At 35.8% G+C, this 19,427-nt stretch overlaps 1 protein-coding gene and 1 long non-coding RNA gene across 2 annotated transcripts in view; one reads left to right on the forward strand and one right to left on the reverse strand.

The window, feature by feature from the left end:
* The window catches only part of LOC150094609 (uncharacterized), a 944,400-nt gene that overhangs the window by 887,467 nt on the left and 37,506 nt on the right, over positions 1–19,427 (forward strand). The window lies entirely within an intron of this gene.
* The window catches only part of LOC150094611 (solute carrier family 35 member F3-like), a 79,809-nt gene that overhangs the window by 10,275 nt on the left and 50,107 nt on the right, over positions 1–19,427 (reverse strand). The window contains exons 3-6 of the mRNA XM_090411562.1: positions 12,877–13,096; positions 7,739–7,867; positions 4,633–4,822; positions 1,847–1,936 (exon numbers count right to left, since the gene is read on the reverse strand). Coding sequence (XP_090267688.1) covers positions 1,847–1,936; positions 4,633–4,822; positions 7,739–7,867; positions 12,877–13,096 — 629 coding nt within the window. The remainder of the gene's footprint in view (positions 1–1,846; positions 1,937–4,632; positions 4,823–7,738; positions 7,868–12,876; positions 13,097–19,427) is intronic.

Raw genomic sequence — 19,427 nt, forward strand, 5'->3', positions numbered from 1 at the left:
CATGGGTCTGATTCTCGACTTGCAGGCATTTCAAATGTATTATGCTGGAACAGGCATGGGCATGTCCTTTAGATAAAGACGCATTTGTAGTATTTCAGCGGGTAAAACCTGCAGTCAGACTGAGCGTATTGTGATTGTCACATCGTTACTAAAGCACAATATGCGGTTTACGCTTTCAATGAATACAAGGAAGTGTATTGATGACTGCTATCATTGAGGAATATTAGCAAAGATTTCAGCGACAAACAACCGCAAGAAAGTGGCTTGTTTCCAAGTAAGGTGCCAGAATCTTAGATTTGTTTATTTCTATTGAATGACAACAGAACGCGAAGAATGCTCACAAATCACAATCATAAATAAGCTTTTCTTGCTATTAATTGTTTGAATTCTCTGCATGGTTTACTTGTTTAATGGGATGATAAACCTCAGTTTTTCATGGAGAAATCCCTTCCACCTCCGTATGAGGCTGGCTAATTGCACCTTCAGCTCTTGTGTTGTTCCTGGCATCCTAGAGAAGGGATTCAAGTACAGGTCTTTCCATCCGCAGGGTAAATGTTTTAACGCGTTACATAATAAAGGAATATACCCAATGAATTTAGCATGTTAAACCTAAGAACGTGAATAAATAACTGACTTGGTTTGATGCATTCTCCCTTCCATTTCATGGGGACATTACGTTCATAGATGAGGTACAGTTAACCCGCAGTGGTGCTAACAACACCACAAATTTCCTTTTATGGGCTTCATAACAATATACTTGGAATATCTTAAAGTCTTCTTCCTCTTGTGCCTTATCCCATCTATTTGGGATCGGTATTATTACATGATGCGACCTTACGCGCAAAATCCCAACCGACAACTTGTCGCGGAGCGTGACGTTGGGTGGGGAGGTATTTTTGTCTGTAGAAGAGTGTGTTCATGGGGCCGGTTTGCCTGTTCTCGAAGACGAAAAACCCGAGTTTCCAGCTGAAATTCTCCTTACCTCCGTATGAGACCGGCGAACTCACCTTTAGTCGAAAGAGACCAGATAAAGGTTCCTTACGTCACTGACGGGAATCGAACCCACGTCTTGCCGATCAAAGGGCTTCGTCTATACCGGCTGAGCTGCGGAGGCTCAATGGAAAATCTGAAAGTATTTTTAGAAAATCACTTTTCTGAATTATGTCTGGGCCTCCCATTGGAAATCAATCCCATGATCTGATTGTATTACACATCTTTCCAGATTCTCTGGTTATATTTACGCTGAAGTTTGGCAAAGACGAGGTACAGTCCCTTTTGTGAAGTTTCTCAGCAAACCAGAAAAAAAAGGAAATATCGGAGTATGTTATCTCTCATCCTTTTGGGTGGTGCGGTAGCAATGCAACTTTACTGGGAAATTCGTATATAACTAAGTGGTTTCCCTTTTCTTCTTTATCCAATAGCATTCCACGTTTGTAGATATGTGTATGTCTTCAAGGGGCCGATATTCCTGTTCTGAGGGGAAAATAACCCTATTTTCCCGAAGAAATACTCTTCAGTTCCGTATGAGACGGGATACTCACCATTTGATTGAAAAGTCCTGATAAAGCTCTTAGGTTTCAAACTAGGGTCTTTCCACCAACGGAGCTACAGAAGCTCAGAACTATCGGTATGTATGATGATGATAAATTTACTCGTTCAAGTCAGGCAACATTTCAAGCAGGAACGCCTCCCAATTATCGAGAATTAAACACCGTTTTATAGAACATTTGACAGGGAGTGATATTGAAATATTGACAAAAACCCACTAAAATCCTTACGAAAGCATTCTTCACTGAATCCATTTCATGTATAAAAGGTTTCATTAAATCAGCTGAAAAATACTTACTAGCAGAAGCTGGTACTGCAAAAATGAGACCAAGTGTCAGAAACACTTCGTACGTCCACACTATGCCGAAATTACCCAGAATATTGGCCACTGAAAAAAGAAAGTAACCGCAGTTATTGAAAAGTTCCTAATGATTATTAGGACACTGATAAAAAAAAAAAAAAAAGAATCCCTTAAATTACCGTACACCTTAAAATATGAAGAGTTGAAATTCTACACAGTGATGCGTTGACCCGTCTGTATGGGTTTAGAATGATATTTTAATAAAAATAATCTCTTTGATTACCATTCTCCTCAGTTATAGTATGCCATTTGGATGTTTTTGAGATAAATATAAGGAAGCTCCGTATTTGAAAACAATATTCATCTTAATTAATTAATTAGCACGTTTAATAGTTATTTTTATTATAACGTACTTCTTGATTTGCCATATTTACGCATTTATATATAAAATTGTACATATCAATACTTTATATATAAATATAAATTTATATATAAATACGTAATAAAAGTTTAGAAAAAAAAATATATACATATTAAGTAAGTGAAAGACCCCTACAAAAATGAAGAACGTTACAATGATTCATCATTATATACAAGTGACCAAAACTAAACCGTTTTAACGGCATAGTTTTGTACTAGAATGACCGCTCTGATATACAATATCAATGCGCGCGTACCCCCATCCCCACACAGATTAAATGGAAATCAAATGAAAGAGTGAATAAATTATGGTTTCAGGAGTATGTATGCTGTGGTACGCTATTTTTAGTATGCTGTGCTGTGGCATATTACACCATAAGTTCAGATTATCGTGTAAACTGCAACTGTCTGGCCAGTTCGTTTCACTAAAGTAACCGTAAACGTTTCAGGGAGATTTTAGCCCCTTGGTGAATCTGAGAAGGAGGGAGATAAGATACAAGAGAGAGCAGAAATGGCAAAGAGACAGACAGACGAATACGCCTATTCCCTCAAGTGCACAGTCATAGACATATATAGAAAGCCTAACTAAGCAACAAAAAAGTTAGGATGATAGAAATAGATCAAAGTAGATGATACTAAAGGCATAAGAATCTAAGAGAGAAAGCGAGCGAAAGAAAAAAAGCGACTCACTCTCTCTTTAGGTGGGAATGAATATCATCACCGGTTTGCAACCCCTCCACTAAACTAGTGGAGTTTAACTCCACTAGTTTAGTGGAGTCAAACTCCTAAACTAAACGTAGTGTTGGTTGTTGCTGTGGTTTTGAAGTGGCAGCCACTTCAAAACCACAGCAACACCCCACCCAATATGAGTGAGAAGTGCAGATATAACACACAGCAAACGTGAAAAAACAGACTACACACGCAAGCTGAGAGATGGAAGAGTCATACACTATTAAAATACAGAACACTGCGAGTGAAAGATACAGACAAAACTTACTCTGATAACACAGTCATGACAAAAACACACGGTCATTACCCACATTGTAAGTCAAATAACACAGCTATAACCCACAGAATGTAAGTTAAGAAACAGATATAATATACACACAGAATGTAAGTAAATGACACATATAATACTACAATACTACATACAAGAATACATTATAATGTGTATGAACAATGCAAACAAGACATTGTTTTGTCTCCATCTTTCACTTAAAAACACATACGTGACCAAACAATGAAAGTAAAAAACAGCCATAAGCGACACAATGTAAGTGAATAACACAGACATAACACAAGGTAAGTAAAGAACAACCGTAACCAACACAATGTAAGTGAAAAACAGCATTAACTCAGACAATGTAAGTGACAATCACAGACATAACATGTAATATAAGAAAAAAACAACGGACATAACACAAAATGTAAGTGAAAATCACAGACATAATCATACATCTTTAGTGTAAAACAGACAACACACAGCGTAAGTAAAACACAGACATAACACGCTATGCAAATGAAAACTCATACATAACAAGCAATTCTAGATGCCACTGCCTCACAGTATTAGAGTTATAATAAAATACAACGAGACGGAAAGCTACAGACCTAACATAACAAAAACAAATATGAAAATACCGAGAAAACACGTTATTTAAGTAAAATCAGCAATAACCCAACATGTTAAATGAAAAGCACGGCCATAACACAGTGAAAGACGTAGCACGATATTGAAGTTATAACACAACATGAGTGATACATGCAGACAAACCATTCTCGGGAAACCACTATGGCACACAATGTAAATGGAAAACATACGTAACTCATACAATGTAAGGTCCAAAACAGGATTCGAATCTAGCCCTTTCTAACTGAAGGGCCACGTCTCTCACAACTACGCTATCATAACTACTAGCGATCTTCGTTGTTTGATTTAAGTTAAACCATATAAGTCCATGAAGGGAGCGCGCACACCGGCCATTTTTGATGTTTCCGGAAGAAAATTAAAAGTGGCAACTCTTATTTCTAGAGTTGTATCGTTTGTGACCATCAAATATTTTTGCATGGGCGAACATCTGTGAAAAGAAAGTCCCAATATCCAATTTATTGTAAAAAACATATCACGCGGTGCTACTGTGCGATCCTCTGGGTGTCACAACCGACGCTTCTTTGCATGGTTGAATCTTCAAACATTTACCAGACACGATACCTGCGCATCTTCATTACAAATTAATTTAAGACTTCATTTTTAAGTAACACGACTGATGGTGGTCTCTGGTTTTTTAAGGAGTGTCGCATATTTCATATCCCTAATAATTCTTTCTGACAACGAATGCTTACATTTTTAGCGGTACACTTACCCAGAGAGAGCATCGCTGCCCCACTCAGCGTTAGCCACGGTAGGTAATCCCAGTGTAAATTTTCAGCGTTTGTGAAATAAAGAGTGAGTATGAGAGGCCACAGAAGTAAGACGTCCATCACACCAACCAAGGAAAAGAATAAAGATAGCTGGCCGAAGTTGACCTCACCAATCAGCTTCTTGAAGAGCACCTGAAAAATCAACAAGATACGTGAGAAACAGATCTGTGTCCTTAAGGTGATAATTATAAGAAACCTTCCAATGTGCGAGAACGGGTATTTTAATTTTACTTTTTAACAACACACTTATTTTACACAATCTAAACATCAATGCTGGGGGGGGGACACAGAAAGAGAGAACAGTACGGTAATTGTTTCATTCGAAGTTTTTATGTAGACGATATCTTACTTTTATATCTGAGTGTTTACATCTCAAGGCAAATTGTGGTAGTCGATGAGGTTTTCAAATACGAAACGCCAATGTTAAAGAGTTGTAGTCTTTAAGTACCTAACCATAAATTGTATTGACACTAATCACTTTTATATGACACTAACCGAGTACCAAATAAGTTACTCATTAACACCGAAGGTGGGAGGACTGAATGAGTCAAACAACATGGGTCCGAGACCATAATGAAAACTTGAGCCCACAGTATACAGAATTTAATATCTGAATGAATCCGCATTGAAGAGTGCACACGTTTTTGCTATGTTGCTCTCACCCACGAAAAGTTTATTTACAAACCTATAGTACGTTTCGTAATATATATATATAAGCAATCTATAATTAATATATATATATATATATATATATATATATATATATTATAGATTGATTTACTCGGTTGTTATACATTTTTTAAAAAGATATAATGACTAGAACCGATAGAAATGAAAACAAAGTTTATTAGTACGATACAACTAGTTTCATTCAGCTTGTATTAGCCTTCGTCAGGTGCACATTAAAAAAAGAAGAAATAATCAGCAAAGGTAGTATAACACCAGGGCAACTCGTTGTAAAGGTGGGTAAGCTCCGATCACTATTCTTAGTATTTCCCATAATATAAAACACATCTCACTAGAAGATGTATACTGTTATACATTATGGGTGTGTGTGGGGGATCACTACCCAGACGGGTTTTACTTGGGAGAAGGAGTAAAAAAAACTAAGTTTTTATAAAATTATTTGGTATCCTTAATATATATTATCCCCAAGGTAAAAAAATTTTCACATCTTTATCTCATCCAGAGTTTCTTATTCAAAGTAAAAGCAACTTGTATAGGTAAAGTTGATAAGGCTCTGTATTACTAAAAACAATATTACTCTGTATTACTGAAAAGCATTCTTGCTTCGCCCCTTTAAGCCAGTCCTTATAAGGACTATAAACCTTGATATTTCAGGGTCTAGCTATTCACTGAGGAGACCTCAAAAAAGGTTGAAACCGGTCTGGGTAGTGACCCCCCCACCCATAATGTATAACAGTATACATCTTCTAGTGAGATGTGTTTTACATTATGGGAAATACTAAGAATAGTGATCAGAGCTTTACGCACCTTTACAACGAGTTGCCTTGGTGTCGCACTACCTTTTAGACTTGAAGTACGTTCAGGCGCAAACTTAACTGTTTTGCTTACTTGGGAGAAGGAGAAAAAAAAACAATTTTGTAAAATTATTTGGTATCCTTAATATATATTATCCCCAAGGTAAAAAAATTTTTACACACACACACACACACACACATATATATATATATATATATATATATATTGTATTTTGATTTATTTTTACATGGTGCAGAAACCCTGCTCTAGAGACTAAACGTGGAACTTTTACAAGCCACTTCAGGCTTCCAATACTCAGAAATCCTAAAATTATATGTTCACGCCAGGTTAAACAAACTACTTTTCTGCTGTATATCCCTTTCCACTTCATGCCTCCACGAAAAACCAAGTATTTTTTCATCTCTGTTACGTCGGTTTGATATGAACACGCCTTCTCGAAGAGAATACAAATGGCTATGCACCTGCTATCTAAACACGAGCTTTGCATTCCACCCTTATTCATATATGGAGGTCTTCCTTGTTGTTATTTCGATTTACGGCCGAAGCAAGTAAGGCTATGAGGCCAGTGTATTATGTCAATTTACTTCATGTACTCTCCGGACGTTACGCCTGTTTTGACGTACGAAAAACATCAGTTTCCGTTTGGAGAAACGACACCAACAACAACACCTGCTAACTCACCTTCTATTTGAAATCGTCACATAAAAGCTCCTTGTATCGCTCACGGGATTCCGACCAATGGGTGTCTTCGATACCGACTGTGCTGAGGATGCTCACGAAGGTCTTTTTTCATTCATTGAATTAAACATACTTGAGCAGAAAAATAAAAGAATTTTTTCCACATCGCAACTGATAGATTAAGTAGTCTCACTAATGTTATTCACAGGCTATAATTTCGAAAGATTCAGACTGATATAATAGGAAGAAATTTAAATGGCTTATTATAATTTAAAGAGAGTTTATCGCTGAGAACAATAACCATTTCTTTGTGTAAACAGAATGCAGTAAATACAGGGTGTTTCAAAAAGAATGTCCCGATTTGAAAAATAAGTTATACGTTATCAAAACGCGAACATTGTAACAATTAATTTATTAGGATCGCTTCAATAATAAAATCCCCAGTTATTTGAGAAGTATTGTTACAACTGGCACTTAAACTATCCGAAAAATTTAAACAATGCCTTTGAGCAATAGTGGAACAGTCTATTGTGGAAAACAGGAAGCAGAAAAATAAAATTTTAGTTCATTCGACTTTTTAATGACATTCCTCACACACACACACACACACACACACACACACACACACACACACACACACACACACACACACACACACACACACACACACACACTCGCTACCTGTGTTCAGTAGTGAAAACCATTGAAAATTAAATTCATTTTTAATTTCTAACGTGCTTGTGTTTATCGCTGAGAACAATAATCATTTCTTTGTGTAAACAGAACGCAGTAAATATTATTATTGGACCGCTTAATCATGCCTGCTGTCATCCTTTCATGCATGGAAATTCAGGTATTTATTCTTACTTTATAAACTGCTGAGCCTGCTGCTGCTGCAGCAGCTAAAACGACGCCACCTAGTGTTGCCCTGCGTGAAACTCCATCCATGTAAGCCAAAAGCGCGATGCCGGTGTTACAAAGTATTACTGCAACTATCTGGAAATAGAAGAACAAAGAAAATAAATCATATATCAATAAATTAAAATCAGCATTTCGAAATTATTCATGTAATGAAATTATAATTCTACTTGAGGAATTTTGTGTCTTTTCAACAGCTACCAATTATCTCACAGGAAGAAATCAGTTATTCAGGAAAAGAAAAAGCAGATTCAAAATGAAGAGGAATTTATGTCACTTAATGAAAAAAAAAATGTTTTTTTTCTGCATGGAAGTTTATTTATTATGGCTCAACTCCCCATCATGAACGAGAAATAATTAGAATTCCCATAAATTTTTTATTTTGCAAATCCATTCTTTTGGATTTAAAGACTCCGCGTATAAAAAGCTTTAGAGATCACTGAGTCAGTTCGATGTTGAGTAGCCAATTAAATATGATTCGCAAAATCCACTGGGATTATTGTTTTGCCCATCCATAGGCGAGTTATTCCGTCCATTCAGGGACTCTGGTGGAACGGATTTTCGTAAATTTGTTTAGCTAATCCAAGTTTTATTTCACTCGGACCATTTGTAGGACCACAGAGAGGCAAAATGTGTCGTATTATTTTGTGCGGTAATTTCCTTCTGGCTGAATGAAACTTGATATAATTTGGAAGTATATTCTAAATAGTTTCAGCGTATGCATGGAAATACTTATAAAAAGTCGGTTGAGCGTAATGCTCATTATGACAAGAAATACGTAAAATCTGAAATGAGTACTTCTGAGCTTCCAGGCGTTGAGCTTAACATAATGAACAAAAACGGTGATATTCAAATGTGACCCAAGGTTTTATCCCGATGCCGAGGAAGACATTACGTTTTATGTCATTCTTTTAACACTTAGCTATTAAAGAAAGGTTTACAAATACAGATAACATTCAAGTGAGGAAAGAGACGTTCGAAATAATTAATATAAACTTCTATTCCAGGAAATTATGTTTAGAGTCCACTTGATGCCACCGAATATTCTTAAAAACGAGTTGCTCTGCTTATCGAAAAGTATGGAAAAATTGAGTTCCTAGAAAAAAGTCGAGAAGCGTCTATGGAATCATAGGAAGGATAAGAAAGATAAATAACAAAATGAGAGACAACACAGCACTGAAGTATGTAAGATATTATTGAGTAATGATAACCAGGTAAGCAACGTGGAATATAAAAAAAGAAGGATGTAATATGGGATGGCGATTCGCTTATAAACACATGCAATTGGTTACTTTGTTTCTTCTTCGAGTTTTCCGAGTACAAAAATCAAAAATATAACGTAGAAGGAAGAATTATAGCAGATGCCATAATACATCTAAGATGCGCATATGAATGCTATTAGCTTATCAACCAATTGTGCCTGTTAAAGAGTTTAGTTATTGAATACGCTTCCGAACCAGTGACTTACGTATGCATCTTTGAAATAATGAAAGAAATAAGTTTGGGGTCCTATTTGTTGAAGGTGCTTAAAGTTGTCTTATATCTTTTCGATTCGGGTGTTTGGTCCAACACGGAGACTCTCTCTCTCTCTTCATATTGACCCTTAAACCACCAATTAAGGAGCTAAAAGCCAATAAACCAATTCATCGAACCGATGGCGACAGAGAACAAAAACTGTTAGCATATGTCGATGACGTACTTGTCATCCTCGAGAGCGAAAGTCCTTGACGGAAATAATTTACGTATTGGATTTTTCGAGAAACGCCTCGGCCCTTCAGTTAAACCTGACAAGATGTCATTTTATGTGGATTAGCATATGGAAAAGGAACCTAAAATGACAGCAAGAAAAAGAGAAAAAAATTCATAATGAAGGTTTATTTTCTTGATCCTGAGAATTATTAATAATATATTTGGTTTACAGATCAAATGTTGATCAATTTTATTAACTGAACCTACTAGTTTCGCCAAACTTTGACTGTTGGTGTCTTCAGGGCACTTACATATAGGTGAAACAATCTCACAATTATGTGTAACTATAAAACTGACGAGAATAACTGTAAAAAACTGACTAGAACAATTACAAATAAAATAGTATCGAACGTGCATGAAACACGTATCGCGTGTACAAGATTAGCTAACTGTTGCTGAGGAACTTTCTGTAGTTTGTATTTCATTTCTTTTGTTTTTAAAGTTTGATTAGGGTTTTCCATATCTCTGGGAGTATTAGGCCTTGATTTCTGTTAAGGTTCACAGTAGAACGGGCGACTGTGGCTGCTTCTTTGAAAATTCTTGAATGGTAATCTTCCTCTAAGTAAGGGGAACAACTTTTTCCCATTCGATGAAATGGCTAGTTGTGGAGAAATGAGACCGATAGGCCAGAAATGTCCTGTCTGTTGTTTTTGACATAGCCAATGTGCTCTTTTTGCCTGATTTCAAGGCTTCTCGAAGTGTGTCCGATGTAACTAGAGCCACACAAGCATGGAATATTATAAACTCCAGCATATTTATAGAAAGGGTAGTTGTCTTTTGGAGATCTTAGTAGTTTCCGAATAGATTCTATTGGTTTAAATGTTACTCTTATTTTGTGTTGTTTGAGGAGACTGGCGAGCTTGTAGGAGATACCACTTACAAACGGAATTGAATATCTTCTTATTCTTTTTGTGGTGGTTCAGAGAAAAGGACTTTATTGACTAATCTACTTGGATAGCCGTTCAAGTACAGATTGTTGGAAATTAATGTTAACTCATCTTGAAGGGTCTTGTTGTCTGTTGTGATGCGAATCGCTCTCTTCTTTAACATGTGTACAATGATGAGGTTATGTGAGAGGTGGTGAGAGAAGCTGAAATGTAGGTAGAAATTCATATAGGTCAACAAAGATGTCCTATATGATTTTCTCAAAAAGATCAACTCCTTCCATCATTCTATTAAATTTACTCTGGAACTTGAAAGAGAAAAACAATTACCGTTTTTAGACATCTTAATCAAAAAACAAATTGATGGCAGTATAAATCTATCGATGTACAGAAAACCGACCAATACAGGTCGCTACCTACATTTCAGCTCCTCTCACCACATCTCACATAACCTCATCATTGTATACATGCTAAAGAAGAGGGCGATTCGCAGCACAACAAACAACGAGACCCTTCAGGATGAGTTAACATTAATTTCCAACAATCTGTACTTGAACGGCTATCCAAGTAGATTAGTCAATAAAGTCCTTTTGTCTGAACCACCACAAAAAGAACAAGAAGATATTCAATTCCGTTTGTAAGTGGCATCTCCTACAAGCTCGCCAGTCTCCTCAAACAACACAAAATAAGAGTAACATTTAAACCAATAGCATCTATTCGTAAACTACTAAGATCTCCAAAAAACCAAAAAACAACTACCCTTTCTATAAATATGCTGGAGTTTATAATATTCCGTGCTCGTGTGGCTCTAGTTACATCGGACACACTTCGAGAAGCCCTGAAATCAGGCAAAAAGAGCACATTGGCTATGTCAAAAACAACAGACAGGACATTTCTGGCCTATCGGTTTCATTTCTCCACAACTAGCCATGTCATCGAATGGGAAAAAGTTGTTCCCTTTACTTAGAGGAAGATTACCATTCAAGAATTTACAAAGAAGCAGTCACAGTCGCCCGTTCTACTGTCAACCTTAACAGAAATCAAGGCTTAATACTCCCAGAGATATGGAAAACCCTAATCAAACTTTAAAAACAAAAGAAATGAACTTTAATACAAACTACAGAAAGTTTCTCAGCAACAGTTAGCTAATCTTATACACGCGATACATGTTTCATGCACGTTCGATACTATTTTATTTGTAATTGTTTTAGTCAGTTTTTTACAGTTATTCTTGTCAGTTTTATAGTTACACATAATTGTGAGATTGTTTCACCTATATGTAAGTGCCCTGAAGACGCCAACAGTCAAAGTTTGGCGAAACTAGTTGGTTCAGTTAATAAAATTGATCAACACTTGATCTGTAAACCAAAAATATTATTAATAATAGAGAAAAAAATTATTTGGCAGTTCAATAAATTGAAATAGGGTGCTCGGATATATGAAGAACCTTATTCCAAATGAAGGAATATCGTCACTCCTTTTTAAAAAAAAAATCAGCAACTCTACACATAAGTGGAAATTACATATCTCAAAGCGTTGGTACAATACTTTAGTATAATACGGTATAAGTAAATTACAGTAAATTATACTATGACTAAACAAACACATTTATGTATTGAAATAAGAAATATTTTAATTACATTAAAATATTTCTTATTTTAATGTAATTTTTTTCTCCTCCAGATATATTTTAATTTAATTCTATAGCACGCTACTGCCCGCACATTGAGATTCCATTGTGATCATGCGCCCTAACTGTATGCTATTCCTAGTATTGTTTGAATTAACTGTACTGATGATGTCCAATGAGACTTAGGTCGAAATATTTACTTATTAATAAAAACCTTATTACTGTGGTTGTTACGTGTGTTTGTTTAGTCATGAATTCTCCACAGGTTTCATTGTATAATAAAGTGTATACTATAATAGTACTACAGTATTCTACAATAGTAGTATAATTTTGTTCCAAATCATACCATTTTAAATACGTACTTAGACCTCCGGAGTGATTCAGTAATGTAGTATACAATATTATAATATACAGGACTGCTATTGTATACTTATAGAACTTGTCTTGTAATATACAACAGCAGTCCTATATATTAGAATATTGAACACTATATTATTGAATCACTCCAGAGGTTTAAGTACGTATTTAAAATGGTATGATTTGGACCAAAATTGAGACGACAAATTTATTTATGATTCCAAACAACAAACACCATTAAAATCAACTCGGTCTGAGCAGTTAATGTGATGTACGGACAAATTAAAAAAAAGCAACCTAAATTCTAAAAATCAAACTAAAAACTTTACAAAATCTGAAAATCAAACTAAAAAAAAAAATAAAACTCACGTAATATCTCAGAATAATTTAATAAAGAATTGAATGAAAGTTACAAAATGTCTAAAACGAAGTTCGTGTGTGTCGACAACGAATAAGTGCGAACTCACCCTGATGCCTACGAACTGCTCCTGCAGAACTACCCACGACAGCAAGTAAATGAAGGACACGTTGGATGAATAGAGCGCTATTACGTCTGTTGTATCTAGGAGACGGAGGGAATGTACAAACATGTAGTTGGTGATGACCCACAACAACGTAAAAAAACTACATCGGCAAAAGAACTGCACAGCGGTAAATCCCTTCTCTTGAAACGGATGAAAACTATCCCTGAAATACAAAAGTCAGTTAATATGAACAATAGAGATCGCTAGAGATTAAAGGGAATTTACTATGTCTGTTTCACAATACTGAGAAAAGATTACTAAAAAATAAAAATAAACTTTAGTTAATATAAAAATGTATGCAGAAAATGCCATCAATGTTAAATAATGCATGATCAATAGGTACATATCTGATTATTATATTTTTAAACCTCTCTCTCTCTCTCTCTCTCTCTCTCTCTCTCTCTCTCTCTCAGAAATGAAATATATTCCAGAATGTGCTGCCATCTACCGAATTTAAAGTAACCTAAAATGATGTTATTAATATTTAAAAACTATTCTATAACCGCAATAAGTATGCATATGATCAAAATTGAAAATCACAGTTTTTAGGGGTCGAAAGAGATTAATGTACTTTTAAAATATTTGCAGCTTTTGCTAATCCAAAAGGGAAGTAATAAAATCCCAGTACTGCAGAGATTTCATTTATAGTACTAAGATTTACCTTTGTAAATAGCTTTATGATGAAGGCATTTTGAGTGTCCTGTTGGGGACTCCGTCTCCACCAAGTGCGTTTCGGTTTTTCATATTTTGGATATCCTCGTCATTCGTGACATGGTCTGTACCCAAACCAGGTCATCTGACCTCGATAAATTCAACAAGTTTTAGAAAGACGAGGAGATCACCATTTAAGGAAGGAAACAATCAATGCTTTCCACACAAATAAAACCACATAACCGCGAGACAATACAGAAAATAGCCTTAGGCAGACAGTTCCAAAAACTAGATCAAAATTAGCTCCGAAAAAAAAATAAACAGACTGTTTAATTTCGATTAAGTTTTGCACTCTTTGAATTTACACACTGATCGACCCCGAAATTTTTCTTAAAAATCCCAATAACTCACAGAGTCTTATAGTCCTTATAAGGACTGGCTTAAAGGGGCGAAGCAAGAATGCTTTTCATATTCCCCATTATCTGTAGAGGACAGTGTAGGGATAAGGTGTCATTGAGCTATTAAAGCTCTGATCATGGTAGGAGGGTAACAGCAATAGTCGAGCCTCAGTTAGAGCTTCATTGGCCACAGCATTGCCATCCATTACCCTTCCAGGGTATTAATAACCTCACCTCATGCTCGATTCCTGTCACTTCCTCTACACAGATTCTGTTAGAAAGACAGCATGATTATAATTTTGTTATGCTGTTTTCTAAAGGGTGTTGGAATAATGGTCATATATTTTATAAAATACATATCCCTTATTAAATTTTTATAACTTGTATAATGCATATCTTTTATATTTCATAATCAATGAAAAGTTTCCTTTTACATATAACTTAAAATTTGAATTTTTGAAATAATATTAGCGATTTAGATTGGTCATTTTTTTCTGCTGAATTTGATTATTTCTAAAGTGCGAGTAACCGTAAAGAAAGGGGGAAAAATGAAGAAAGAAAAAATGAAAAAATAAAGTAACAAAAAAAAGAAAAATAAAGAAAAATGAAAAAAAATAAGGAAAGAAAAAATGAAAAAAAAATGAAGTAAAAAGAAAAAAATGAAAAAATAAAGGAAAAAGAAAAAGGAAAAATAAAGAAAAAAGAAAAATAAAGAAAAAATGAAAAAAAAGACAAAATGAAAAAAATAAAGAAAAAATGCATTTTTTTCTTTCTTTGGATGCTGTGATGAAAATGATCAATATTAACTGGACGAAACTAAATCCACTAAACCGAGGTGTTAGTGTAAGACTTAACACTGTTTTGATAATCATTTCAATAACTTTGATTAAACAGTTATTAGGAACGATTCTTACTAACTTCGAAATGTCCTCGGCTTCTATGAGTGTAAATTTCACGTGAAAATATCGCCTGTAAATGTATTTTTACAACGAGTGTAAATATCACGTCATTCAGAGTAATTCTGTCAACCTAATAACTGACTATTTTGCGGAAATACTAAAACGAGGTTATTCGGTTTGTTTGTATTTCCAAACCAATGTTGATTTCGAGATTATGCTTGACTGATGATTTCTCACTGGCGGTTACACTGAAATATTGAGTTTGGAGATCACTTGGTTAATCTTAGCTTTAAAAGTTGTTTTCCTGGAAGAATGATTTCAATTAAAATAGGATATAAAATATAATAAAAATCTAATGTTTATAACTGAGATGGACATTGAGGGTCACGGACAATCCCCTCATCAGGTTCCCCACTATAATAATACATTGTAGTTATTCATTTATTCTACATTGTATCGGACATTAGTCCTTTTTCTCATAATATGCAGTGCGGTAGTGTTCATTATATTGTAGATTTCGACTTGATGGCGTCTCTGTGATATAGCAGATTGCATTGATAAATGCAGTTGTGGCAGCTCTTCATTGAGGCATTATTACATGGGCAAACGCCACGTAATAATGGCCATTAACAATAGCCATTATTAACAATAGCTATAACAATAGCCATTACCTATTGTAGTGGTGGAAAAGGAATAGGAGTTTGGTAAGTGTTATGGAATTATAAAATGAATTAAAAAAACGGTAATGAAAGAGAATGAAGAGTGAGAGTATTTTAAGGAATGCAACAGTTCAAAATTCTTTGCAAGAATTCAAAAATACAAGGAATTTCTCGAGTCAAGCTCCGCAGTTGATTTTGTTTATGTGGGAATTTAACTCTGAACATTTTTAGACAAAGCTTGGCCCTTCCTTAATGGTTTGTTGCCAACCATCTGAACTCTCGAATACGATGGACCGAGAGTCTCATGAAACGGAGAATGATGTTGATTGTCTTCAATGAGAAGGAGGTTCCAGAGAAAGAACAAGTAAACACAGTTGTTTCTAACAACTTTTGCACATTTGTTGTAACCAAAAGTTCGACAAATTTATCACCAGTAAGATTTTTTGTTGTTGGATACCAATGATGTTGGATACCAAATCCTACAAAAAAACAACTTTAAGAACTCCATTTCGACAATGAATTAAATCCTTTTCTTAGAATTGTCCGTCAAAATCAACACTAAAAGAGCGAAAGGATTTCAAAACATTTGATATAATATTTAATATTAGAGAATTAATTCGGTTTGGTCTGATGCTTCAACGTAGCATACAAACAAAAAAGGTTTGCACCGGATAATTATGTTTAAGGAGATATTTTTTCTTTAAAACATAATAAGACGTTTAGTGTGACATTGTTACTTTCATTGAAACTTGATAACAGCAATCATTCAAGAACTCTTGCCTGAATTATCTTTATGTGCAGAAGCTGTGTATAAAAGTACCCCACACTTGCTTCTCTTCTTCTACTCCGCGACAAGCAGAAGAAGAGGAAAGCAAAATGACATAAATGAAAGAAGATATTGGAGGTGTGTATAAAGGAAAGTGACCAACGCGTAAGAAGAGATTAAGGGAGCCTAGGGGAAGGAATACGATATCCTCCAAATCAGATCGAACCGAAAGATACCGCCAGCCACATGAGCCGTCGATACGGAAATAGAGATGGTCTTTGTACTTCTCAATGCACTTGAGTTGAAAATCTGACAAGAAACCGGAAACTTTTTCATTTAAAGCAGTTGCGTCAGGCTTGAGAAGGATTTTAAAACTGATATTGGAAATCGGGTTTAAAATTCAAATTTCTGATTTATTTAGCGAATTTTGAATTAAAATTAGGTTTCGATTTTCTTCAAAACAAAATGAAGATGTTTGTGCGATATTGCGTAGTCAATTTATTTCTATTTAAATAGGAACAACAAAAAAAAAACGTGATGAAACAGTTTTCTTGGGAATACTAAGTCGGATAAGGAACTTGCGAAATTCTTTGCGTGTAAATCAATTGCTGAAACAAGACGTAATTTTAATGAACTGTCAGATTGATAATTTACGATGTGCTGGAGATTTTTATCTCTAAAAAACCCTTTTGTTGTAATAAAAAGGTTGATTAAGGATAATGGCTATCCCTAATTAACTGTACCGATTAATCAAACTTGTCCGTAACGTTAATAAAATCGTTGATTAGAATGAAAGTAATTAACTGCATTAAAATATGCGGTTTCTTCGAAGACGTTTCTCAAGTCTTTTGTTGTTGCTCAATTTTTGATTTGCCGATGTTTATCACTCTGCGTCTTCGCAGTTTAAAAAAATCCAAAATTATCATTTCCGATTTTCCTCCAAATATATTTTCTTCAGCCACCGTAACTAATTTAAACTGCTTTCTGTTTTAAAAGAAGAATAAATCACAAATGCATATATTTTCTCACCAATTGTTCTATCTCGCCATTAGTATTAAGGAGTTGTATTAATAGAAAGAGTTACCAACCAGCCGGTGGGGACGATAAATGTCCCCACCGGCTAGAAACATTAAAACTACGGTTTGAGGAACGTTTATAATTGCATTTTCAACTGAATGTAGTTAGCCTGTCTCTTAATGAGGTTGCACACTTTTCAAGCCTCACACAAAAATAAACAAACAAATAAACCATCCAGATAGGACACATACATTTAAGGGAATTAATACATTCTGTAGTCGTGGAGCAACCTCCTCAGTGAATAATACTTGTTTCCTACTCCAGTCAATACAGTTTTTATTGTATGAAATGAAGTAAGAAGTCTAAAATATTTGCGATTTCGCTAGAATCCGAAGTTGATCAGGTCAACTTAATTTCACGGAACATAACATCGAGAGATGAGATAGCTATCATAATCATCCGAGGTACTTACGGGCTCTTAGGTTTCAAGACCTTTCCATGTTGGCTTTCGTAATCGTAAATTTAGGATAAAGAAGCTACTTTTTTACTTAAATATACACTATCTGATCAAAAGTATCCGGACACCTACTCGAAACTGTAATCAGACTTTCCCTGTGACAGTTTCCAGTAGTGAACATTAATATGGGGTGGGTCCACCCTTTGCTTCTATGACAGCTGTAACTCTGCCGGGGAGACTTCTACCAGGTGTTGGAATGTCTCTGGAGGAATGGCAGCCCATTCTTCCTGAAGAGCTGTAGTCGGAGCAGTTCGTGATGTGGGTCGCTGGATCTGGAGCGAAGTCGGCGTTCTAATTTATCCAAAGGTGTTCTATGGGATTGGTGTCAGGGCCGGCCAGTCCATTTCTGTAACGTTATTGTCCACAAACCATTCCTTCACAAGCTTTGCTTTATGGCAGGTAGCATTGTCATGCAGATACAGACAATAGTCATCACCGAATTGATCTTCTACCGTAGACAGTACGCAACGGGTCAAAACGTACTTGTACCCTTTCGCATTTAGATTTCCGTATAGTATTACGAGAGGGCCAAGTCCACCCCCCCCACACACACACGCTGTAATGCTATCCTCCTCCAAATTTCACTGTTGGCACTACACACGCTTGCAGGAATCGTTCTCCATGCATTCGCCACACCCAGAACCTCCCATCCGACTGCCACAAGGTAAAGCGTGATTCATCACTCCAAATCACATCCAGCAGCGTTGCTCTTTACACCACTGCAGGCGGCGCTTAGCGTTCGCAGGAGAAACGTTTGGTTTATGGGCATCTACTCGACCATGGAACCCCATTCCTCTTAACTCTCGACGCACAGTCATGGTGCTGGCTGGACAGTTAGTAGCACTGTGGAACTCCCGGGTGAATATTCCATGTCTGGCGATTTCCACGCACCACCTTCTTCAACACTCGACGGTCCCTGTCTGTCATTAAACGAGGCCTACCCTACCGTGGTTTTGTTGTGTTTGTGCCTTCACATTTCCACTTCATAATCATGTCACCAACTGTTGACTTGGGCAACTTGTCCAACTTGTGTTGGAGGGTTGAAATGTCTCTGACAGATTTCTTACTGATCTGGCAACCAATAACTAGTCCACGTTCCAAGTCACCGCGCTCCCTTGACCTAACCATTCTGCTCGTACTTCTTACCACTGAACAACAAACAGCTCCATGTCTCCTTTTATGCCGGTAAGTCAGGTCGTAATGACATTTAGACGTCAGTTTACGAATTAAGAGTGGTGTCCGGATACTTTTGATCATATCGTGTATACGTATGCATAAGAGTAGCTATATCAATTATATATTTTATGTGAAAATTGTGTGTATCTTTTGCTGGCCGATTTGTCTGGTTGCGAGATGAAAAACCCTGCACCTTCGTATGAGGCCGATTCAGTTACTTTCAGATGAAAATCCTGATAAGGGTTCTTCGCTTCCTATACAGTCGTGAAATCAGGTCTTTTCAACAAAAGAGCTTCGGTAAAACAAATTGAGTTATGGATGCTCTTTGGATTAGCTATCGAAATATATAAATGAAAAAGAAATAACTAAATACTTCGAATATAAAGACCAGGATTCGATTCCATCTAATAT

Source organism: Typopeltis vanoorti, chromosome 21 (genome assembly GCF_054136105.1).
Source record: "Typopeltis vanoorti isolate ZY-2024b chromosome 21, IOZ_Tvanoo_1.0, whole genome shotgun sequence".
Taxonomy (NCBI): Eukaryota; Metazoa; Arthropoda; class Arachnida; order Uropygi; family Thelyphonidae; genus Typopeltis; species Typopeltis vanoorti.